At 40.3% G+C, this 25,370-nt stretch overlaps 2 protein-coding genes across 2 annotated transcripts; both read left to right on the top strand.

Moving 5' to 3' along the window:
• Positions 1-5,130: 5,130 nt before the first annotated feature.
• Positions 5,131-6,066, top strand: LOC101557902 (olfactory receptor 7A5-like). The gene has a single exon (XM_004614995.2). It carries the CDS (start codon positions 5,131-5,133, stop codon positions 6,064-6,066), a length of 936 nt encoding a protein of 311 aa, XP_004615052.2.
• A 14,116-nt stretch (positions 6,067-20,182) lies between these two features.
• On the top strand, positions 20,183-21,118 carry LOC129401831 (olfactory receptor 7A5-like). Its single transcript, XM_055124717.1, has one exon. The coding sequence runs from the start codon at positions 20,183-20,185 to the stop codon at positions 21,116-21,118; it is 936 nt and encodes a 311-aa protein (XP_054980692.1).
• Positions 21,119-25,370: the final 4,252 nt, after the last annotated feature.

The following is a 25,370-nucleotide window of genomic DNA, read 5'->3' as shown; positions in this document are numbered from 1 at the left end:
ATGAGGTATTTTTTATTTTGTTTTGTTTTTTACTTTTTAAAATCATTTTATTTTATTTTTAAAATTTATTCTTTTATTGAATCACCATGTGGAAAGTTACAAAGCTTTCAGGTTTAAGTCTCAGTTATACAATGCTCGAACACCCATCCCTTTACCACTGCACATATTCCACCACCAAGAATCACAGTATACCTCCTTCCCAGTCCCCCATCCCACCTGTGTAACTGATAAATTTCACTTTAATTTCACTTTACTTTGATTACATTCAATATTTTAAGAAAAAACTCACTATTATTGTTTGGAGTTTCTCCCCCCTAAAGTTGGACCTGCTGAAAAGGAAGCATTTGATAATTTGTTTTCCATTGCTGAGAATGAATACATATGAGGTTGAGCGGCCACACTAGCGGCCGCACGGTTTTGGATTTCTGTATTTTAGTAACTAAGTCCAGAGAAATATCTGCCAGAAATTGCATCATTGCAAGCTTGTAATTCTCAGCTAGTTTATATTCCACATATGAGTGCAAGCTTTCTATGTCTGTCTCTTTCTTTCTTACTTAGAAAATGAAGTATTTTGCATCCACTTTGTGACATTGCATATAGCTTATAAACAAATACACAGATTATTGTAGGAATTTTTTTTCTTTTAGGTTCACTCCTGGGAATGCACAGGGGTTACTCCTGGCTCTGCACTCAGGAATTAGTCCTGGCGGTGCTCAGGGGACCATATGGGATGCTGGGAATGAACCCGGGTCGGCCGCGTGCAAGGCAAACGCCCTACCCGCTCTGAGTTGTTTTGTTTGGTCATTTTCCTTGTTAATTATTGAAATCATCAGTTTTTTTCTTTATCTATGGTATAACTCTCTCAAGTTTCATCTTTATTATTTCCGTGGTCATATTTCAGTTTCCTTCCAGCAGAGAAATATTCAACTGTGTAGAACACATCTTCATGATTCAGGTATCCAGTGATGGACATCCAATTGTGGCCAGTGAGGAGAAAAGGACAACAGTGGAGTATATGGGTAGGAGGGTTGGCTGGACAGGAGGAAAGCATTATTCTAATATGATGGAGGGTCGGGCATGATACACTGCTGGAGAGGTTTGAAATTATACTCCTAACATAGATGTGATGTTGTAAACAATTATTGCCTTAGTAAAAACAAAAAAGGTAAATAAATCAAATAAACTTATTACCAAAACCAAGACCTTTAGATTTTCTACTCTCCTTTCTTACAAAAGTTGGAGAGTGCTGTATTTTCTACTTAAGTATGTGCTACATTTTCAATCACTTTTGGACGAGTTTTAAGCTTTGTTTTTTGATTATTTTGTTTGTATATGTGTGTTCCAATGTTAGAAAAGTGAATTCCCTTTACTTTTTGTCACAAATATGTTGCCTCTATCCGTGTGGGTCTTTTTGTAGGATATTCTCTTTTCTCTGTGAATTCTTGAGTATCTTCTTTTGCCGATGTTATGATCTTGATGAATGCTGCTTTGTGAAAAGTATTAAATTGGTTTGCGTAAGTTCTAAGACGTAGTTCTGTTTGCTCTGTGAGTTTGTTACCTATTCTACACTTTTTACTCTCCATGTAAATTTCAGTTCATTTTTACCTACAAATAGTCTGCTGGACTGTTTATTGGTGATGCATTGGATGTGTGAACAAGTGAAGAAAATTGTAATCTTATAGGATTGGTGCTTCTTATTCAAATTATCAATTATCTTTATCCATTTAGATTTTGATTCATTTGTTGTGCTGATAATTTTCTGTCTATATATTCTGTAGAAAACTTGGTAGAATGATATCTAAGGATATCAATTTTGGGGTTCTCTCAATAACCAAATTTTTGTTTCAAGTTATAATTGTTCATTTTTGACATGTAATTGATAACTGAGTATTATGGACCTTGTTCCTCCCAGGATTACTATATAAGCTTATTAGTTCTGTGGCATTTTTATTAAATTATGTGCTGAATACTTTCCCTTGTAGACAGCCTTATTCTCTGAACAAAAATAGCTATTTCTAACAACGTTGTCTGTGTAACTTTACTTCATTTTATTGTATTGTTACACAAAGTGGAACTACAGAATGATGTTAAATAGAACAAGTGATTAGATCATTGGTACTTCTACCTAAACTTATGGAGAAAAGAAGTTGTTTCTCACCATCAGGCATGATAATAACTGTAGGATTATGAATATAATCTTTATCAAGTTGAGGACTGGTCTATTCCTGATAGAGTTGTGATCAGAATACTGAATTTTGTCCTATATATAGATCAATTGATATGATTTACTTTTGTCAGCCTATTGTTGTGGTGAATGACATTGGTTTTCTAATGTTTACTTAGACTTGCTTACAGTGAATAGATTTTATCTGGTTTGCTATAAAATTCTCTGTAGGTCATTCTGATATGGAGTTTTATATGACTGTAATTTCTTCACCTATTTTGAGATTAGGAAATGGTGAAGTCACAGATGAGTTACGACGTTTTGTTTGCTTCTACTTTCTGAAAGTAATTTGTAGAAATTGGTATCAAGTCTCTTGAAAAAGTTTGTTGAAATTAACTATTAGCTCACTGGTATATATATATCACTGTATCACTGTCATCCCACTGTTATTCGATTTGCTTGAGAGGGCAACAGTAACATCTTCATCTCTGTCTCGCGCTAGTATTATATTTTTAAAATTGAGGCTCTGTAATTTATAATACTTTTTAAAAAAAAATGCCGATTAGGGGCCGGAGCAATAGCACAGCGGGTAGGGCGTTTGCCTTGCCCGAGGCCTATGGGTTCGATTCCCAGCATCCCATATGGTCCCCTGAGCACCGCCAGGGGTAATTCCTGAGTTTAATGCCAGGAGTAACCCCTGTGCATCGCCAGGTGTGACCCCAAAAAGCAAAAAAAAAATGCCGACTAAAAGCAAGGCAAAGTCTAGAAAGTAGTTATGCATTTTGTTTATTTATTTACTTATTTATTTATTTACTGTAAATAAATATTTAAAATATTTATTGTACTTTTGGGTCACATGCAGCACTCTCAGTGGTTACTCCTGGCTCCGCACTCAGGAATTGTTCCTGGAGGGAATAGGTGACCAATGTGGGATTGAACCCAGGTTTTGAGGCAAACACCTTCCTTGCTATACGATTGCTCCAGATCCAATTGATAATACTATTGATGAGAGGTTCATGCATCCACCGTCCAATACCATCCCCAGAAGTTCTACTTCCTTCCATTAATGACAATCTTGTGTTTTAAGTATTTCCATTTTACTCTCTAACTCTCTCTTCTGTTGCCCAAAACATCTCTCTATAGATTGCCCTTGTCCTTACAATCCATGCAGAACTACCCAATGCTTAGAAACTCTTGAAATACCAAACTCAGAAGAGGAGCTTGAATCCCAGATTCTCTTCCAACATCCTGTCCTCTGCTCCCCTCTCAGTTAAGGTTTCTGTGCAGGAGGAAACTGTTTCATACGTGTGGTCCTTGGGAGGATGTGGCTGTGTCATGGATGTCATCTCTTGGTCTGCCTCGGGTGTGTAAGGAAAATTACCTCTATAAAAAGGTGTAAACTGAACAGATGGCCCAAACCAAAGTTGTCTTCTCCCAATAAGAAATGTAGGCTTGGTACAAAATGTAAGAGGAGGGAGATGATGTGTAATTTGGAGGCATTGATTCAGTGTAGATTACATGTGTAGTAAGAAATAAATGCCTTCGCCATGTTTTCTAAACGATGTCTCACACTTTCAAAGAAAGTTTTGAAAGCTCGCTGGTCCTGACAGAGAATGCTCTGGTCTTCTGCCATAGCTGCGATTTTATCTCCAGCATCTGTCTCTGTTGTATTCCTCCGAGTCCTACAACACTCCTCTCAGATGGAGGCAGACATTGTCCTGTGTGAGGTCATTTTTTGCAATGAACTCAGACCAGATAGCCTTCCCACATGGATCAATTCCATTGCCTTCACCTGTTCTCTTCACAATCCCCTGGTAACAAGGGGTCAGACAAAGGTTTCCTCTAGACTTTCCATTTTCATCAAATTCACTATTTTCCTTAATAGTAATGGCTCCAATGAAATAATGTTTGCTCATTTGCCGATATTCTAAAAACACTCAATTATAGGGTGCTGAGAGGGAAACTTGTTAGGGACTGGGATTTTTTTTTTTCAAATTCTATTTCCCAACCCCCTACCCCCTAATCAAGCACACTCTTTCCTAGTGATCATGAGTGATATGTTTAAAAATATATATTTAGAAAGTACCAGGAGGTTGACTCCATGGCTTCGAGGCTGGCCTCACGTTCCGGGGACAGGTCAACTCAGAGAAGCGATCACCAACTACATTGTAGTCGAAAGCCATGTGGGGGAAGGGAGTTGCGGGCTGAATGAGGGCTAGAGACTGAGCACAGCGGCCACTGAACACCTTTATTGCAAACCACAACAGCTAATTAGAGAGAGAGAACAGAAGGGAATGCCTTGCCACAGTGGCAGGGTGGGGTGGGGGGGAGATGGGATTGGGGAGGGTGGGAGGGATGCTGGGTTTACGGGTGGTGGAGAATGGGCACTGGTGAAGGGATGGGTTCCCGAACTTTGTATGAGGGAAGTATAAGCACAAAAGTGTATAAATCTGTAACTGTACCCTCATGATGATTCTCTAATTAAAAATAAATAAAATTAAAAAAAATGCAAAAAAATATACTAATCTTTTTAGCATCCTTAAAAAAAATATATATATATATTTAGAGAAAAAAAGCCAAAACTATGTTTCAAACCAAAAGGAAAAATAAAAGTCCTTCTGGAAATTTGTAGAGGGAAAAATATATTTGAAAATGTTTAGTTTAGGAGCAAGGCTTCCCTTTTTCCAGTATGAAGAGAAATCAGAACATTCAGATGTCTTAAATCGTCAGGTTACAGACAAATGTCTAAAGACTAGATAATATCACTGTCACTGTCATCCCATTGCTCATCCATTTGCTCAAGCAGGTACCAGTAACATCTCCATTATGAGGCGTGTTGATAATATATCGAGATTTATTAAATGTGTTTGAAAAAAAAACAATTTTATTGATGTGATCTTATTGGTTCATGTTTGTAGCTAAATCTGCATCACTGTCACTTCTATCCCAGCTGCCACATCAACTCCATGGAGCCAGGAAACCAAACACGTCCATTAGCATTTATTCTCTTGGGACTGTCACAGGAAGCAGGAATACAACCTCTCATCTTCTGGGTATTTCTGTCTATGTACCTGATCACTTTCATTGGAAATCTCTTTATCATTCTGGCCATAACCTCTGACCCCCACCTCCACACGCCCATGTACTTCTTCCTGTCCAACCTGTCCTTTGCAGACATCTGCTTCACCTCCACCACCATCCCCAAGATGCTGCTGAATATCCAAATGCAGAGCAAAGCCATCTCCTACGGAGAATGCCTCACTCAGATGTACTTTTTCTTGAATTTTGTAGGACTGGATAACTTCCTTCTGACTGTCATGGCCTATGATCGCTTTGTGGCCATCTGCCATCCATTGCACTACATGGTCATCATGAACCCCAAGTTGTGCGGACTCCTGCTTCTAGTATCCTGGCTCCTGAGTATATCTGATTCTCTCTTGCATTGCCTCATGGTTTTGCGACTGTCTTTTTGTACGAACTTGGAAATCCCTCAGTTTTTCTGTGAACTAAATCAGGTGCTCCGACTTGCCTGTTCGGACACCTTCCTCAATGATGTGGTCATCTATTTTACCGCCGGTCTCCTGAATATTATTCCACTTATTGGGATCCTTTTCTCCTACTCAAAGATTGTCTTCTCCGTTCTGAGAACTTCCTCAGCGAGTGGCAAGTATAAAGCCTTTTCCACATGTGGGTCTCACCTCGCCGTGGTCTCTTTGTTTTATGGGACGGGACTTGGTGTGTATCTTAGTTCAGCTGCTGTTGAAAACTCCAGGGATAGTGCCATTGCCTCAGTGATGTACACGGTGGTCACCCCCATGCTGAACCCCTTCATCTACAGCCTTAGAAACAAGGATATCAAGCAGGCCATCATGAAACTCTTCCAGGAGAAACATTCCCTCTGACGGGAGTCCCTGACCTTGATGTGGTTTGCTTCTGAGCAGCAGTGTTGAGAGCCCATGAAGAGCTAATCCAGGGGTGGTTTTTGTTTGTTTGATTTTGCTTTTGTTTTTGTTTTTGCTTTTTTGGAGTCACATTGGTGATGCTCAGGGATGTCTCCTGGCTCTGCACTCAGGAATTACTGTTGGCGGTTGCTTGGGGGTACCATATGGGATGCTGGGAATTGAACCTTGTCGGCCATATGGAAGGCAAAAGCCTTACGCACTCTACATTTGTATGGGTACTTTGGTACTGGTATTTTTGTCAGATCAGAAAAAGCTGGCCTGTGGTTCACCTTAGATGCAGAGCTCCATGTCTTCATTTTTCGTGCAATGTCAACAAAATTTCATCTGTTTTTCCTTCATAATTTTCATCTTTGTTCACTGAGGTCAGTGTAAAAAAAAAGTCATTGAATACACACAGGAAATTGTGTAGTTTAAAAGCTACTGACTCCTGGATTATGGGGGGTGAGGACATTTTGTCATATCAAACGTTTTAGGAGAAGCAAGCTTTATTCTATTCTTTTCCAGAAAATTTCATATCCAGAGATGGATTCACCATCTGATGAAGCTTGTCAAAGTTTAGGTTTCTTCTCCAATATCCAATTATCTTTGGAATAATCTAAGACACAGGGAAGGTTAATGAATGAGCTCCATTATGGTTCTGGCAATATATCTGGGCTTATTAATTCCCAAGGTCCCTGTGAAATGTGCAATCTTGCTTCTTTAATATTTTTTTAAATACACAGAACATTTTCAGGGAACTTTCTTCAGCACCCCCGACTAGAATTGACTCACTCACAGATCCCAAACTTTCTATATTGTACTAGAAAACTTTGGACACTAAACTTCTCTTGGGGAAGTTTGGTGCTGCTTATAAGCTTCATTCCACTGAGGAAAAAGTTGAAGTCTCCTCTTCTGTTCTGTCTGGTCCATGGAATCCAGAGTTTCTGATGATGTGCTTCATTGGATTTACTCTAACATTTATTTTTTTATTCCAAGGAAAGCTCCAGTTAGACTATGCAATCACACATATTTTTTCCAGCGTTTGCTTTAGAAACTGAAATTATTCTGCAGCTATTTGGATACCCAGTCTTCTCTTTCTTCTTCATGCCTTGTATTTCTGTGGCACTCAGGTAATGACCTTAGTTTTGACCTGGAAGCAATAAAGGGGAAGATCTTAGGCATGAAAACAGTATCCATCCTTTTGAAGGTGAATTGATAACTTACATAAAGTCACCACATCTCTTTAGATTTGGTAATAAGTTCTTCATGAGGTAGCTCATCAAGTGCTGAATAGTCAGAGAATTTGGATTTCCCAGAGCCTCTTACTTGCATTCATGATTGTCTTTTTCTTTCATTAATCTCTACAGCATGACCCAAATCATGAGGCATTCCTAGATAGTGATTTCAACAGTATAAGCCCGTCAATTTCCAGTTCTATTTGGTTAAGTATAATAGGGATGCTATGAAACAAAATTTGCACTGTCGGCCAAGAAAGACCATCACTGTATCACTGTCATCCCATGGTTCATCTAGTGAGCACCAGTAATGTCTTCATTTGTCTGTGTCATGTGCCCAATGGCGTCTGCTCGCTCAAGGAACAAGAAGAGCACGTTGTTGTTATTATTTATGGCATATCAAATTGTCCTGGATAGCTTTCCAGGCTCTGCTGTGTAATAGGGACCAGTGGCAAATTGCCAAATTTTGACGAATTGCTCTGTGATTAGTAAGAACATACACTCATTAGGAAACACACAGAAAGTCGTTGGCAGCAAAGCAGTGTTGTCTCCTGTAAAATGCCAAAGCTTGGGTAAATTGCCAGCACTTGAGTGATAGTACAGTGAGTTGGACGCTTGCTTTGCACGCACCTGACACAGTATGATCTCCGGCATTCCATATGGTCCCCTAGCCCCACCAGGAGTGATCCCTGAGTGCAGAGCCCGGAGTCAGCCCTGAGCACCTTGGTGTGGCCCCCAGACAAAACCAAAAAATGAGACCATAGCACTATAGCACTGTCATACCATGGTTCATCAATTTGCTCAAGAGGGCACCAGTAACATCTCCATTGTGAGAGACTTGTTGTTACTGTTTGGGGCATATTGAATACGCCACGGTTTTTTTTTTTTGCCAGGCTCTGCTGTGCGGGCGGTATACTCTCAGTAGCTTGCCGGGCTCTCCAAGAGGGATGGAGGAATCAAACCAGGATTGCCATGTGCAAGGCAAACGTCCTAGCCACTGTGCTATTGCTCCAGCCCATAAATGCCAGTATTTGGTGGAGTCAGAAACACTGTTTTCTCAAACAAAATAAGATGAAAATCTCAGACACCTGAGAGGAAATATACATTCACAGACCGAAGGTCTATTTCTGGCTTCCCATTTTTGTACGTTAAAGCAATACCTTCTTGCCTCGAGTGTGTCTTTAAACAGAAACAATGTTAAATATTTTGAACAGAAGCTTTCAAGCGTATGCAGGCCAAAGAAATTCTACGGGTTGATGAATAGCTTTGAAAACTGGAGATTTAGAACATTGAATACCAAATCAGCTAAGAAAATTTGCGTCTCTGCGATCATCTGCAGAGTAATGGTAATAAGAACTTTGTAGAAATTGTTGATGCTGGGAAACTCCCTATGTTTTCTGAGTCCCAGGTGGCAAGATACTCTTCCCATGAGGTTTTGTGCCAAATGCACCAATGGGTAGATGTTCAGTTGTTGGAGAACTGACATGCAACTGCGTGTTAAACACCCTTCACACTGCCGGTAGGGAAATTTCTTCCACTCATTCTAAATATATTACCCAAGATTTTTCTAACCTTGCTGAAAGCAGAACGGATTATATTGGGCAGGTGCCTCATTTATGCCTTTAGAACTTTCCCTGTCAACGTTTGGTAAATATCTCAGAAATCACATCTAATTAGATAGGAAATAATCATATATGATTGTCATTTTCTTCATTCAAGAACAGAGAACAGGGGCTGGAGCGATAGAAGAGCGGATCAGGCATTTGCCTTGCATGTGTCCTACCTGGGTTCGATTCCCAGCATCCATAAGGTTCCCCAAGCACTGCAAAGGAGTAATTCCTGAGTGCAAAGCCAGGAATATCCCCTGAGCATCACAGGGTGTGACCCAAAAAGAAAAATTAGTACTGTATAAAAAAATAGAGAACAGAGCAGAAAAGATGAGATGCAATTGCCAGTTCACCATATCTATCTCTAAATTTTCATAACAGGGATTTTTGATGACTGATGTCAAACTTTTTTTTTAATTTCTTATGTGAGTTTTAGGAGAAGGATATTCTCTTTTTAAAATTTCCTTAGATATTTTTTTTTAAGATACTGGCCTCTTTCAAGATTCCTTTAGAAAAACTTTTGTGAAGCATCAAATGAGTCAGAAAGGCTGTGATTCTATTATGTGGTCTAGATGTGGTAAAATAGATGCAATCTAAAATTTCACAGTCTTTAACTATTTTATTCTAAATGCATCTTCAGTGGCATTAAACATACTCACAACTTCGCCCAAGGATCGCCACTATTATTAGAAGGTATGTCTGTCCATCAGCTAAAGAGAAATTCTGCACTCAGTAATTAATGACTTCTCTTCTGTCACTTGCTCCAACCCCAGGTAATTTCAAGCCTCTTGTATCACCATAGGTCTAATTGTGGTGGATATTGCCTATGATTGCGATCATATAATATCATCCACGTGTGTCTGTCTTATTCCATTTGATATCGGAGGGCTCTACAGGTGGCTCATGTGAAGTGGGGAGGAGAAAGCGGTCACTTTCTCCCTATCCGCCTCTGCCACCGGGACTCAGGGCTACTGGGGTCTTGTCTCACCTCACCGAATAGAATTTCAGGAGTAGAAAAGCAGCAAAGTAAAACAGATTTTATTTGGAAGTTTTGAAGGGAAGGAGAGAGTGAGAGAGAGAAAGAGAGTGAGAGAGAGAGTTCCCCAAAGGCAGGGAAGCCTTGAAATGACCTAGAAGACTGGTTTTTATATGCTTATTCTTTTTTTTTTTTTGGTTTTTGGGTCACACCCGGCGATGCACAGGGGTTACTCCTGGCTCTTCACTCAGGAATTACCCCTGGCGGTGCTCAGGGGACCATATGGGATGCTGGGATTAGAACCCGGGTCGGCTGCGTGCAAGGCAAACGCCCTACCCGCTGTGCTATCGCTCCAGCCCCTATATGCTTATTCTTAAGGATGCCTTAGTCTGGAGTTTTTCTGAAAGAGGTTGAGGTTGGCCAGTTGTAGAAGGACCAGCTTTGGAGTTTCTGGTGAATCTCTTTCATGACCTTGTTTGGTCTCTAATTCTGCTGCTGTCATCTCTGTAGGGGTCCAGCCTCCTCAGGGTCTGTAGCAGTTGTCCATGAGGTCAGGGCTATTACTTCCCAGGAGATTCACTGTCATTGCCTTGGGAGGGGCTTTCCCTATCTGCCTGCCTGCCTACATCACATTCAGTGTTAGGATTGAGACCACCCCTCAGTATTCACAGAGACAAAGAGTCCAGCGGGACTGCAAAACACACACGGAGACTTTCTTATTCCAGCTAGCTGGGGCCGAGCTGTCCTGTCAGAGCAGGAGGTCAGAGCTCAACCCCGAGGGCTTACAGCAGAGGGTTTATATAGCCATCCTGGGCACACAGGCCTCAGGAGCAAGCTCACAGATAAACACTTTCAAAGGCAGAAGTAACTTCAAACATTTCATAAATGAACAAAAGCATACAAGAACAATACATCAAGAAAACATTCCCAATTTGGAAGACATTCCCAATTCCCATACATCAAGAAAGCAAGGCATTCCATACATCAAGAAAGCAAAACATTCCCATACATCAGGAAAGCATCTTATCTTTAGACACAGGATACAAGACACGGGTGTGCCAGCTCCTGACACTCCAGCTCCGTGTCTGTACAAACACCAGGTAGTTCTTTTAGTCCATTAACTCAGTCATATATCCTTCCTGGCCAGGGCTGCTTCTCACCAAGTGGTACTGTCATCCAATTAGCTCAGTTAAGCCATATATGTATCCTTCCTGGCCAGAGCTGCCCACCCCCCTACAATCTTTACGACCAGGGTGAGAAGAGATGAGCTAACTGCTTCTCACATTCCCCCCTTTTCTATGATCATACTGAGGAATCTTCTGCTTCTCACAAATACAGTCCTTATTAGTACCTGAGCTCATATATTTTGAAATTTGATGCATAATTTTTAGTAGAAAATAGTCTTTGATTTTTAATTTTTAATTTTTAATTTTTTATCGAATCACAGTGAGATACACAGTTACATAGTTGTTTGTGATTGGGTTTCTGTTATACACAGTTCCAAAACCCATCCCTTCACCAATGTACACTTTCCACCACTGGTGTCCACGTGTTCCCTCCCCCCTCTTGCCTCTATAGCAGGCACTTTTCTTCTCTCTCTCTCTCTCTCTCTCTCTGTCTCTGTCTCTGTCTTTTCTGTCTTCTCTCTCCATCTCTCTCTCTATCTCTCTGTCTCTGTCTCTCTCTGTGTGTTTTTCTCTCCTTTATTCTAGAAGCAGAGAGCAACAGAGCAAAGGGTCTTCTTCACTCATGGGTACTTGGACCCACATCCAAACCAAACCCAAACAATGACAATAACAAAAACAAAACCCAAGCCCACAGGTGCAGGATGAACTGAAATTCCCTGGGTCCTTCCAGTCCAAGTACTACCCAGGCCCAACCCTGCTTGGCTTCTGAGATCAGATGAGAACAGGCACCTTCGGAGAGGTGAGGCCGGGTACTCTCCAGGTCTTTCATTTCCCAGAGAAGTTAAGCCTCAGCTTTACAAATTCTCTTCACTACCTCTCAGGGTGTCCTCTGGACTCCTTCCCCCACCCCCCCACGCTGACTGTCTGTAACTAGACTCTTCAGCATCTTTGCTAGTCCTTCCTCCTGCCTTACATTGTCTTGTTTGGTTGGTTTGGGCCACACCTGGTATCACTCAGAAATTACTCCTGGCTCTGCACTCAGGAATTACTCCTGGTGGTGCTCCGTGGACCCTAAGGGATGCTGAGGATGGAACATGGATGCAAGGCAAGTGCCTAACCTCCTGCACTATCCCTCCGGCCCCTTCTGTACATTTTCTGAGAGAATCCAATGTTTCCTGATTTTGCTTCCTGGAAGTCTCTGTATAATAATATTAGACAGATGTTATTATTATAAGATTATTATTAGAATATTATGACTAGAAATCTTTGTCATGATATCATAATGATGATGATAATAATATTGGAATGCTTGTAATAAATATTTTCTAAATTCTCAGGAAAGAAATATAACCCTATCCAATTCTCAAACCCTTTCACTCAATTCCTTGGGCATTTTCTTCATAACTCCTGTCACCAAGTTATGATATTTATTTAATTGTTCGATAGCACAGTGGGTAGGGCATTTGCCTTGCATGTGGCCGACCTGGGTTCAATTCCTCCGTCCCTCTCAGAAAACCCGGCAAGCTACCCAGAGTACCCCCCTGCACGGCAGAGCCTGGAAAGCTCTCTATCGCGTATTCAACATGCCAAAAACAGTAACAACAAGTCTCACAATGGAGACATTGTTTGAGCAAATTGATGAGCAACAGGATGACAGTGATACAGTGATACAGTGATTTTTGTATGACAGAAAATAGCCTTCATTCATTGGGTCTCTCCATCAATCCATAGTCTGATGTAGGGATGCAGGGTATCTCTGCTGTCTGGGCAGGTATTTGAATATACCAGGAGCTCAGAAACTGAGGCTAATCCATAATAGACATAATGTAGAGGTCTGCATTTTATTTTATTTTCTCATTTTTTTAATTTTTAGTAGTTCAAAATGTTTTAATAGAGAGTATATGGTATATTTACATTATTTATAAGGTATATACTATTTATATGTATAACAATTATTAGAAAAGAGAAAATACTGCAAATAAGGTATATAAATTCTATGAATTTTTTAATCTCCTAATTCTGCTTTTGTCTTTTCTTTTTTAGATTAGCAATAGCACAGTGGTAGGGCATTTTCTTTTCATGTGGCTGACCCGTGTTCGATTCCTCCGCCCCTCTCAGAGAGCCCAGCAGATACCAAGAGTATCATACCCTCATGGCAGAACCTGGCAAGCTACCCATGGCGTATTGGATATGCCAAAAACAGTAACAAAAAATCTCACAATGAGAGACGTTACTGGTGCCCTCTTGAACAAATCAACAAGCAATAGGCCAACAATGACAATGACATAGATTTTTTTTAATGAATCACTGTGAGATACAGTTAAGAAATTACAAATTTTCATGAGTAGGTTTCAGTCATGCAATGTAGATCTGCATTTTATAAGCTTCTGGGTAATTCATAGGCACAAAATAAGTGTAAGAATGCTAGTTTATTCTCAGTATTGATATTTAAAAAGAGATAATATTTAATGTTGTCTTCTGTCCTGAAAGTTTAGTGTCATTCCTTGAGATATTGTCAAATATCTCCAGGAGAAAAATGATCTCCTATTAAGACTTTTTGTCACAAAGATTGACAAATGACAGCCTGCTGACTCACTGTAAGGGTATTTTCATTCTTTATTCAGAATAAACTTGGAGGTACAACATTAAACCTACAAGTCCCCTTTTTACAATATAGTATGAAGTGTGTTGTGTAATCATCATATTGAGCGGAAGGAAACTTCATGAAAGTTAAACTTTACTAAGTCAGGCACATGGCATCAATATCTGAATGTATTGCTTATCATTTACACTTTAATATGAAGAACCTAATAAAAATCTCTTCATTTGTGCATCCATGATATTCATCATTGTGTTTGTGAGAGCATCATGAAGACAGGAATACAGCATGAATGGGTCTGTAAAGAGAATTGGGGTCTGTATTTCATTAAGAGTGGGAGACTTCCATTTTTAGAAGCCTCGAGGTCTGTGTTGCACCATTTTCAATGCCCTGGAGACCCAGAGGACAAGATCCAAAGCTGAACTTGGACTGGGGATCCGGGGTTGGGAGTTTAGACCTCTGGAGACCCGGAAGTGCCTGGAGAAGACATAATGAAAGTGGGACTCACTGGATTTCTACCCTGGCCTCTTGGGATGAGAGAATCATTACCAAGATATTCCTGTCCAGACCAGTGTCCCCAGGGAAATTAGGTGCAACTGGTTGGGATAACAAGAAGGAAATGGGTCTAATGATGAGGAATAAGGAACTGTAAATAGCCCCTCTGCCGAGGGACCTGGGGTTGCTAGCAGCAAGGCGTGGAATGGGCAAGATTGCTGTCTTCAGAGTCCACTGTGTGTCTCAGGGAGGAACGCTTCCCACCTTCCTGCTCTATTACCTGGCAACTCAGGTTCATTCCCCATCATAAACCATCCAGAGGAAAATCCCAGGTACCACATGAAGGCGTTCCTCTCGGAGACCCCAACCAGGTGAGTCTGAGTTCACTGGATACTTCTGGAAAGACTCAGAAATGGATTGCAGTTTACATGAGGGATCCAAACAATGGGGCCGGGGTGCTAGGACAGTGGAGAGGGTGTTTGCTTTACATGCGGCTGACCCAGGCATCCCATAGGGTCCTCTGAGCATTTTTAGGAGTAATTCTTGAGGCTGAGAGAGGAGTAACCCCTGAGCATCGCCGGTGGGGTGTGACCCATAAAACAAAGCAAAGCAAAACAAACAAGCAAAAAATCCACCAAAAAATAGAGAAAACAGATGCTTTGTTTTCTTATTTGACTGTGTTCATTTTTGCCGAATTGAACTTGCTAAACAAAAAAGAATTGGAGTTTGCAATACCAGGGTCAGCACTTTTCAATAAGTGATAAGAAAAAAATCCTTTTGGACAAGACTCAAAAATGAGTAGGAATTCCAGTCATATCTAGAACATGTCCAAGGAGTTTTGCCACAAAGTGTTATCAGAATATAGTGTCCTTGTGATCAGGGAATGTGCTGAAATGAGTTTTTCTATAAGACTGTGTATTGTTGAATAACTTATGTGTTTATTTAGGAGATATGAAGCAATAGAGGTAGATATTATCTAGGAGAGTAGTTCATGAAGCATCCCACACTCTCTTTTCTTACTGATTCCAATGAAAATAATAAATGTCATTTACTGGAGAAACAGGAAATTCTAGAGTTTTACTTTGCAATTACTTCATTGCTTTAAGACCTCCAAATAGCATTTTATTCTATTGTTGATATTTGTGTGAGTTAGTCAGTTTTTTTTCTGGAGTCTGTGTTTTCATTCTTGCTTTTGATTATCCACCTTCCAGGCCGGAAAATGAAGTATTTTTATTTTGTTTTGGTTTTTACTTTTTAAAATCATTATTTTATTTTACTTTATTTTTTAAATTTATTCTTTTATTGAATCATCATGTGGAAAGTTACAAAGCTTTCAGATTTACGTCTCAGTTATACAATGGTCGAACACCCATCCCTTCACCACTGCACATATTCCACTACCAAGAATCACAGTATACCTCCTTCCCAGTCCCCCACCCCACCTGTGTAACTGATAAATTTCACTTTACTTTGATTACATTCAATATTTTAAGAAAAAACTCACTATTATTGTTTGGAGTTTCTCCCCCCTAAAGTTGGACCTGCTGAAAAGGAAGCATTTGATAATTTGTTTTCCATTGCTGAGAATGAAGACATATGAGGTTGAGCGGCACACTAGCGGCCGCACGGTTTTGGATTTCTGTATTTTAGTAACTAAGTCCAGAGAAATATCTGCCAGAAATTGCATCATTGCAAGCTTGTAATTCTCAGCTACTTTATATTCCACATATGAATGCAAGCTTTCTATGTCTGTCTCTTTCTTTCTGACTTAGAAAATAAAGTATTTTGCATCCACTTTGTGACATTGCATATAGCTTATAAACAAATACACAGATAATTGTAGGAATTTTTTTTCTTTTCGGTTCACTCCTGGGAATGCACAGGGGTTACTCCTGGCTCTGCACTCAGGAATTAGTCCTGGCGGTGCTCAGGGGACCATATGGGATGCTGGGAATGAACCCGGGTCGGCCTCGTGCAAGGCAAACCCGCTCTGAGTTGTTTTGTTTGGTCATTTTCCTTGTTAATTATTGAAATCATCAGTTTTTTTCTTTATCTATGGTATAACTCTCTCAAGTTTCATCTTTATTGTTTCCGTGGTCAAATTTCAGTTTCCTTCCAGCAGAGAAATATTCAACTGTGTAGAACACATCTTCATGATCCAGGTATCCAGTGATGGACATCCTATTGTGGCCAGTGAGGAGAAAAGGACAACAGTGGAGTATATGGGTAGAAGGGTTGGCTGGACAGGAGGAAAGCATTATTCTAATATGATGGAGGGTCGGGCATGATATACTGCTGGAGAGGTTTGAAATTATACTCCTAACATAGATGTGATGTTGTAAACAATTATTGCCTTAGTAAAAACAAAAAAGGTCAATAAATCAAATAAACTCACTACCAAAACCAAGACCTTTAGATTTTCTACTTTCCTTTCTTATAAAAGTTGGAGAGTGCTGTATTTTCTACTTAAGTATGTGCTACATTTTCAATCACTTTTGGACGAGTTTTAAGCTTTGTGTTTCGATCGTTTTGTTTGTATATGTGTGTTCCAATGTTAGAAAAGTGAATTCCTTTTACTTTTTGTCACAAATATGTTGCCTCTATCCATGTGGGTCTTTTTGTGGGATATTCTCTTTTCTCTGTGAATTCTTTTTTTTTTTTTTTGCTTTTTGGGTCACACCTGGCGATGCACAGGGGTCACTCCTGGCTCCGAACTCAGGAATCACCCCTGGCCGTGCTCAGGGTACCATATGGGATGCTGGGATTCGAACCCGGGTCGGCCGCGTGCAAGGCAAACGCCCTACCCGCTGTGCTATCGCTCTAGCCCCACTTCTGTGAATTCTTGAGTCTCTTCTTTTGCCGATCTTGATGAATGCTGCTTTGTGAAAAGTATTAAATTGGTTTGCGTAAGTTCTAAGACTTAGTTCTGTTTTCTCTGTGAGTTTGTTACCTATTCTACTCTTTTTATTCTCCATGTAAATTTCAGTTCATTTTTACCTACAAATAGTCTGCTGGACTGTTTATTGGTGATGCATTGGATGTGTGAACAAGTGAAGAAAATTGTAATCTTACAGGATTGGTGCTTCCTATTCAAAATATTGATTATCTCTATCCATTTTGACTTTGTTTGATTCATTTGTTGTGCTGATAATTTTCTGTCCATATATTCTGTAGGAAACTTGGTAGAATATCTAAGGATTTCAATTTTGGGGTTCTCTCAAAAACCAGATTTTTGTTTCAAGTTATAATTGTTCATTTTTGACATGTAATTGATAACTGAGTATTATGGACCTTGTTCCTTCAAGGATTACTATATAAGCTTGTTAGTTCTGTGGCATTTTTATTAAACTATTTTCTGAATACTTTCCCATGTAGAGGAGCCTTATTCTCTGAACAAAAATAGCTATTTCTGACAACGTTGTCTGTGTAACTTTACTTCATTTTATTGTATTATTACACAAAGTGGAAGTACAGAATGATGTTAAATAGAACAAGTGATTAGATCATTGGTACTTCTACCTAAACTTATGGAGAAAAGAAGTTGTTTCTCACCATCAGACATGATACTAACTGTAGGATTATGAATATAATCTTTATCAAGTTGAGGACTGGTCTATTCCTGACAGAGCTGTAATCAGAATACTGAATTTTGTCCTCTCTATAGATCAATTGATGTAATTTACTTTTGTCAGCCTATTGTTGTGGTGAATGACATTGGTTTTCTAATGCTTACTTAGACTCGCTTACAATGAATAGATCTTATCTGGTTTGCTATAAAATTCTCTGTAGGTCATTCTGATATGGAATTTTACATGACTGTAATTTCTTTACCTATTTTGAGAGTTAGGAAATGGTGAAGTCACAGATGAGTTAGGAAGTTTTGTTTGCTTCTATTTTCTGAAAGTAATGTGTAGCGGTTGGTATCAAGTCTCTTGAAAAAGTTTGTTGAAATTCACTATTAGCCCACTGGTATATATATATCACTGTATCACTGTCATCCCACTGTTCTTCGATTTGCTTGAGCGAGCAACAGTAACATCTTCATTCATCCCTGTCTCGCGCTAGTATTATATTTTTTAAATTGAGGCTCTGTAATTTATAATACTTTTTTAAAAAAATGCCAATTAGGGGCTGGAGCAATAGCACAGCGGGTAGGGCGTTTGCCTTGCCCGAAGCGGATGGGTTTGATACCCAGCATCCCATATGGTCCCCTGAGCACTGCCAGGGGAATTCCTGAGTCTAAAGCCAGAGTAACCCCTGTGAATCGCCAGGTATGACCCCAAAAAGCAAAAAAAGATGCTGACTAAAAGCAAGGAAAAGTCTAGAAAGTACTTATGCTTTTTATTTATTTATTTATTTACTGTAAATAAATATTTAAAATATTTATTGTACTTTTGGGTCACATGCAGCACATGCAGTGGTTACTCCTGGCTCTGCACTAAGTAATTGTTCCTGGAGGGAATAGGTGACCAATGTGGGATTGAAGCCAGGTTGTGAGGCAAACACCTTCCTTGCTATACGATTTCTTCAGTCCCAGTTTATAATACTTTTGACGAGAGATTCATGCATCCACTGTCCAATACCATCCCAGAAGATCTACTTCCTTCCATTAATGACAATCTTGTGTTTTAAGTATTTCCATTTTACTCTCTATCTCTCTCTTCTGTTGCCCAAAACATCTCTCTATAGATTGCCCTTGTCCTTACAATCCGTGCAGAACTACCCAATGCTTAGAAACTCTTGAAATACCAAACTCAGTAGAGGAGCTTGAATCCTAGATTCACTTCCAACATCCTGTCCTCTGCTCCCCTCTCAGTTAAGGTTTCTGTGCAGGAGGAAACTGTTTCATACGTGTGGTCCTTGGGAGGATGTGGCTGTGTCATGGATGTCATCTCTTGGTCTGCCTCGGGTGTGTAAGGAAAATTACCTCTATAAAAAGGTGTAAACTGAACAGATGGCCCAAACCAAAGTTGTCTTCTCCCAATAAGAAATGTAGACTTGGTACAAAGTGTAAGAGGAGGGAGACGATGTGTAATTTGGAGGCATTGATTCAGTGTAGATTACATGTGTAGTAAGAAATAAATGCCTTCGCCATGTTTGCGAAAATGATGTCTCACACTTTCAAAGAAAGTTGTGAAAGCTCGCTGGTGATGACAGAGAATGCTCTGGTCTTCTGCCATAGCTGCGATTTTATCTCCAGCATATGTCTCTGTTGTATTCCTCCGAGTCCTACAACACTCCTCTCAGATGGAGGCAGAAATCGTCCTGTGTGAGGTCATTTTTTGCAATGAACTCTGACCGGATAGTCTTGTATTGGATATCTCCTTCTCACATGGATCTATCCCATTGCCTTCACCTGTTCTCTTCACAATCACCTGGTAATAAGGGGTCAGGGAAAGGTTTTCTCTAGACTTTCCATTTTCATCAAATTCACTATTTTCCTTAACAGTAATGGCCAATGAAATAATGTCTGCTCATTTGCCGATATTCTAAAATTACTCAATCAGATGGTGCTGAGAGGGAAACTTGTTAGGGACTGGGATTTTTTTTCAAATTCTATTCCCTAGCTCCCCACCCCCTAATCAACACACTCTTTCCTAATGATCATGAATGATATGTTTAAAAATATATATTTAGAGAAAAAAAGCCAAAACTATGTTTCAAACCAAAAGAAAAAATAAAAGTCCTTCTGGAAATTTTTAGAGGGAAAAATATATTTGAGAATGTTTAGTTTAGGAGCAAGGCTTCCCTTTTTCCAGTATGAAGAGAAATCAGAACATTCAGATGTCTTTAAATTGTCAGGTTGTAGACAAATGTCTATAGACTAGATAATATCACTGTCACTGTCATCCCATTGCTCATCCATTTGCTTGAGCAGGTACCAGTAACGTCTCCATTGTGAGACTTATTGGTAATATATCGAGATTTATTAAATGGGTTTGAAATAAAGCCATTTCATTGACATGATCTTATTGGTTCATGTTTGTAGCTAAAATTTGCATCACTGTCGCTTCTATCCCAGCCACCACATCAGCTCCATGGAACCTGGAAACCAAACACGTCCATTAGCATTTATTCTCCTGGGTCTGTCACAGGAAGGAGGAATACAACCTCTCATATTCTGGGTATTTCTGTCCATGTACCTGATCACTTTCATTGGAAATTTCTTCATCATTCTGGCCATAATCTCTGACCCCCACCTCCACACTCCCATGTACTTCTTCCTGTCCAACCTGTCCTTTGCAGACATCTGCTTCACCTCCAGCACCGTCCCCAAGATGCTGCTGAACATCCAGATGCAGAGCAAAGCCATCTCCTACGTAGAATGCCTCACTCAGATGTACTTTGTCATGATTTTTGTAGGACTGGATAACTTCCTCCTGACCGCCATGGCCTATGATCGCTTTGTGGCCATCTGCCATCCATTGCACTACATGGTCATCATGAACCCCAAGTTGTGCGGACTCCTGCTTCTAGTATCTTGGTTCCTGAGTATCTTTGATTCTCTCTTGCATTGCCTCATGGTTTTGCGACTGTCTTTTTGTACGAACTTGGAAATCCCTCACTTTTTCTGTGATCTAAATCAGGTGGTCCGGCTTGCTTGTTCGGACACCTTCCTCAATGATGTGGTCATCTATTTTTCCGCCGGACTCCTGGGTATTATTCCACTTACTGGGATCCTTTTCTCTTACTCAAAGATTGTCTCCTCCGTTTTGAGAATTTCCTCAGTGAATGGCAAGTATAAAGCCTTTTCCACGTGTGGGTCTCACCTCGCCGTGGTCTCCTTGTTCTATGGGACACTATTTAGTGTGTATCTTTGTTCAGCCGCTATTGCAAACTCCAGGGATAGTGCCATCGCCTCAGTGATGTACACGGTGGTCACCCCCATGCTGAACCCCTTCATCTACAGCCTTAGAAACAAGGATATCAAGCAGGCCATCATGAAACTCTTCCAGGAGAAACATTCCCTCTGACAGGAGTCCCTGACCTTGATGCGGTTTGCTTCTGAGCAGCAGTGTTGAGAGCCCATGAAGAGCTAACCCAGGGTTGGTTTTTTTTTGTTTTGTTTTGTTTTGTTTTTGTTTTGCTTCTTGGAGTCACACCGGTGATGCCCAGAGGTGTCTCCTGGCTCTGCACTCAGGAATTACTCTTGACGATTGCTTGGGGGTACCATATGGAATGCTGCAAATTGAACCCTGTCAGCCACGTGGAAGGCAAATGCCTTACCCACTCTACTTTTGTGTGGATATTTTTGTACTGGTATTTTTGTCAGATCAGAAAGAGCTGGCCTGTGGTTCACCTTAGATGCAGAGCTCCATGTCTTCATTTTTCGTGCAATGTCAACAAAATTTCATCTGTTTTTCCTTCATAATTTTCATCTTTGTTCACTTAGGTCAGTGTAAAAAAAAAGAGTCATTGAATACACACAGGAAATTGGGTAGTTTAAAAGCTACTGACTCCTGGATTATGGGGGGTGAGGACATTTTGTCATATCAAAAGTTTTAGGAGAACCAAGCTTTATTCTATTCTTTTCCAGAAAATTTCATATCCAGAGATGGATTCACCATCTGATGAAGCTTGTCAAAGTTTAGGTTTCTTCTCCAATATCCAATTATCTTTGGAATAATCTAAGACACAGGGAAGGTTAATGAATGAGCTCCATTATGGTTCTGGCAATATATCTGGGCTTATTAATTCCCAAGGTCCCTGTGAAATGTGCAATCTTGCTTCTTTAATATTTTTTTAAATACACAGAACATTTTCAGGGAACTTTCTTCAGCACCCCCGACTAGAATTGACTCACTCACAGATCCCAAACTTTCTATATTGTACTAGAAAACTTTGGACACTAAACTTCTCTTGGGGAAGTTTGGTGCTGCTTATAAGCTTCATTCCACTGAGGAAAAAGTTGAAGTCTCCTCTTCTGTTCTGTCTGGTCCATGGAATCCAGAGTTTCTGATGATGTGCTTCATTGGATTTACTCTAACATTTATTTTTTTATTCCAAGGAAAGCTCCAGTTAGACTATGCAATCACACATATTTTTTCCAGCGTTTGCTTTAGAAACTGAAATTATTCTGCAGCTATTTGGATACCCAGTCTTCTCTTTCTTCTTCATGCCTTGTATTTCTGTGGCACTCAGGTAATGACCTTAGTTTTGACCTGGAAGCAATAAAGGGGAAGATCTAAGGCATGAAAACAGTATCCATCCTTTTGAAGGTGAATTGATAACTTACATAAAGTCACCACATCTCTTTAGATTTGGTAATAAGTTCTTCATGAGGTAGCTCATCAAGTGCTGAATAGTCAGAGAATTTGGATTTCCCAGAGCCTCTTACTTGCATTCATGATTGTCTTTTTCTTTCATTAATCTCTACAGCATGACCCAAATCATGAGGCATTCCTAGATAGTGATTTCAACAGTATAAGCCCGTCAATTTCCAGTTCTATTTGGTTAAGTATAATAGGGATGCTATGAAACAAAATTTGCACTGTCGGCCAAGAAAGACCATCACTGTATCACTGTCATCCCATGGTTCATCTAGTGAGCACCAGTAATGTCTTCATTTGTCTGTGTCATGTGCCCAATGGCGTCTGCTTGCTCAAGGAACAAGAAGAGCACGTTGTTGTTATTATTTATGGCATATCAAATTGTCCTGGATAGCTTTCCAGGCTCTGCTGTGTAATAGGGACCAGTGGCAAATTGCCAAATTTTGACGAATTGCTCTGTGATTAGTAAGAACATACACTCATTAGGAAACACACAGAAAGTCGTTGGCAGCAAAGCAGTGTTGTCTCCTGTAAAATGCCAAAGCTTGGGTAAATTGCCAGCACTTGAGTGATAGTACAGTGAGTTGGACGCTTGCTTTGCACGCACCTGACACAGTATGATCTCCGGCATTCCATATGGTCCCCTAGCCCCACCAGGAGTGATCCCTGAGTGCAGAGCCCGGAGTCAGCCCTGAGCACCTTGGTGTGGCCCCCAGACAAAACCAAAAAATGAGACCATAGCACTATAGCACTGTCATACCATGGTTCATCAATTTGCTCAAGAGGGCACCAGTAACATCTCCATTGTGAGAGACTTGTTGTTACTGTTTGGGGCATATTGAATACGCCACGGTTTTTTTTTTTTGCCAGGCTCTGCTGTGCGGGCGGTATACTCTCAGTAGCTTGCCGGGCTCTCCAAGAGGGATGGAGGAATCAAACCAGGATTGCCATGTGCAAGGCAAACGTCCTAGCCACTGTGCTATTGCTCCAGCCCATAAATGCCAGTATTTGGTGGAGTCAGAAACACTGTTTTCTCAAACAAAATAAGATGAAAATCTCAGACACCTGAGAGGAAATATACATTCACAGACCGAAGGTCTATTTCTGGCTTCCCATTTTTGTACGTTAAAGCAATACCTTCTTGCCTCGAGTGTGTCTTTAAACAGAAACAATGTTAAATATTTTGAACAGAAGCTTTCAAGCGTATGCAGGCCAAAGAAATTCTACGGGTTGATGAATAGCTTTGAAAACTGGAGATTTAGAACATTGAATACCAAATCAGCTAAGAAAATTTGCGTCTCTGCGATCATCTGCAGAGTAATGGTAATAAGAACTTTGTAGAAATTGTTGATGCTAGGAAACTCCCTATGTTTTCTGAGTCCCAGGTGGCAAGATACTCTTCCCATGAGGTTTTGTGCCAAATGCACCAATGGGTAGATGTTCAGTTGTTGGAGAACTGACATGCAACTGCGTGTTAAACACCCTTCACACTGCCGGTAGGGAAATTTCTTCCACTCATTCTAAATATATTACCCAAGATTTTTCTAACCTTGCTGAAAGCAGAACGGATTATATTGGGCAGGTGCCTCATTTATGCCTTTAGAACTTTCCCTGTCAACGTTTGGTAAATATCTCAGAAATCACATCTAATTAGATAGGAAATAATCATATATGATTGTCATTTTCTTCATTCAAGAACAGAGAACAGGGGCTGGAGCGATAGAAGAGCGGATCAGGCATTTGCCTTGCATGTGTCCTACCTGGGTTCGATTCCCAGCATCCATAAGGTTCCCCAAGCACTGCAAAGGAGTAATTCCTGAGTGCAAAGCCAGGAATATCCCCTGAGCATCACAGGGTGTGACCCAAAAAGAAAAATTAGTACTGTATAAAAAAATAGAGAACAGAGCAGAAAAGATGAGATGCAATTGCCAGTTCACCATATCTATCTCTAAATTTTCATAACAGGGATTTTTGATGACTGATGTCAAACTTTTTTTTTTAATTTCTTATGTGAGTTTTAGGAGAAGGATATTCTCTTTTTAAAATTTCCTTAGATATTTTTTTTTTTAAGATACTGGCCTCTTTCAAGATTCCTTTAGAAAAACTTTTGTGAAGCATCAAATGAGTCAGAAAGGCTGTGATTCTATTATGTGGTCTAGATGTGGTAAAATAGATGCAATCTAAAATTTCACAGTCTTTAACTATTTTATTCTAAATGCATCTTCAGTGGCATTAAACATACTCACAACTTCGCCCAAGGATCGCCACTATTATTAGAAGGTATGTCTGTCCATCAGCTAAAGAGAAATTCTGCACTCAGTAATTAATGACTTCTCTTCTGTCACTTGCTCCAACCCCAGGTAATTTCAAGCCTCTTGTATCACCATAGGTCTAATTGTGGTGGATATTGCCTATGATTGCGATCATATAATATCATCCACGTGTGTCTGTCTTATTCCATTTGATATCGGAGGGCTCTACAGGTGGCTCATGTGAAGTGGGGAGGAGAAAGCGGTCACTTTCTCCCTATCCGCCTCTGCCACCGGGACTCAGGGCTACTGGGGTCTTGTCTCACCTCACCGAATAGAATTTCAGGAGTAGAAAAGCAGCAAAGTAAAACAGATTTTATTTGGAAGTTTTGAAGGGAAGGAGAGAGTGAGAGAGAGAAAGAGAGTGAGAGAGAGAGTTCCCCAAAGGCAGGGAAGCCTTGAAATGACCTAGAAGACTGGTTTTTATATGCTTATTCTTTTTTTTTTTTTTGGTTTTTGGGTCACACCCGGCGATGCACAGGGGTTACTCCTGGCTCTTCACTCAGGAATTACCCCTGGCGGTGCTCAGGGGACCATATGGGATGCTGGGATTAGAACCCGGGTCGGCTGCGTGCAAGGCAAACGCCCTACCCGCTGTGCTATCGCTCCAGCCCCTATATGCTTATTCTTAAGGATGCCTTAGTCTG

The sequence above is a fragment of the Sorex araneus genome, chromosome 2 (assembly GCF_027595985.1).
Source record: "Sorex araneus isolate mSorAra2 chromosome 2, mSorAra2.pri, whole genome shotgun sequence".
In the NCBI taxonomy this organism is placed as follows: domain Eukaryota; kingdom Metazoa; phylum Chordata; class Mammalia; order Eulipotyphla; family Soricidae; genus Sorex; species Sorex araneus.
The sequence above is the reverse complement of the archived record's forward strand: the minus strand, read 5'-3'. Positions and strand labels throughout refer to the sequence as shown.

Bases quoted from the DNA above. Each gene is read 5' to 3' on its own strand.
- LOC129401831 (XM_055124717.1), top strand. From the start codon at position 20,183: ATGGAACCTGGAAACCAAACACGTCCATTAGCATTTATTCTCCTGGGT.
- LOC101557902 (XM_004614995.2), top strand. From the start codon at position 5,131: ATGGAGCCAGGAAACCAAACACGTCCATTAGCATTTATTCTCTTGGGA.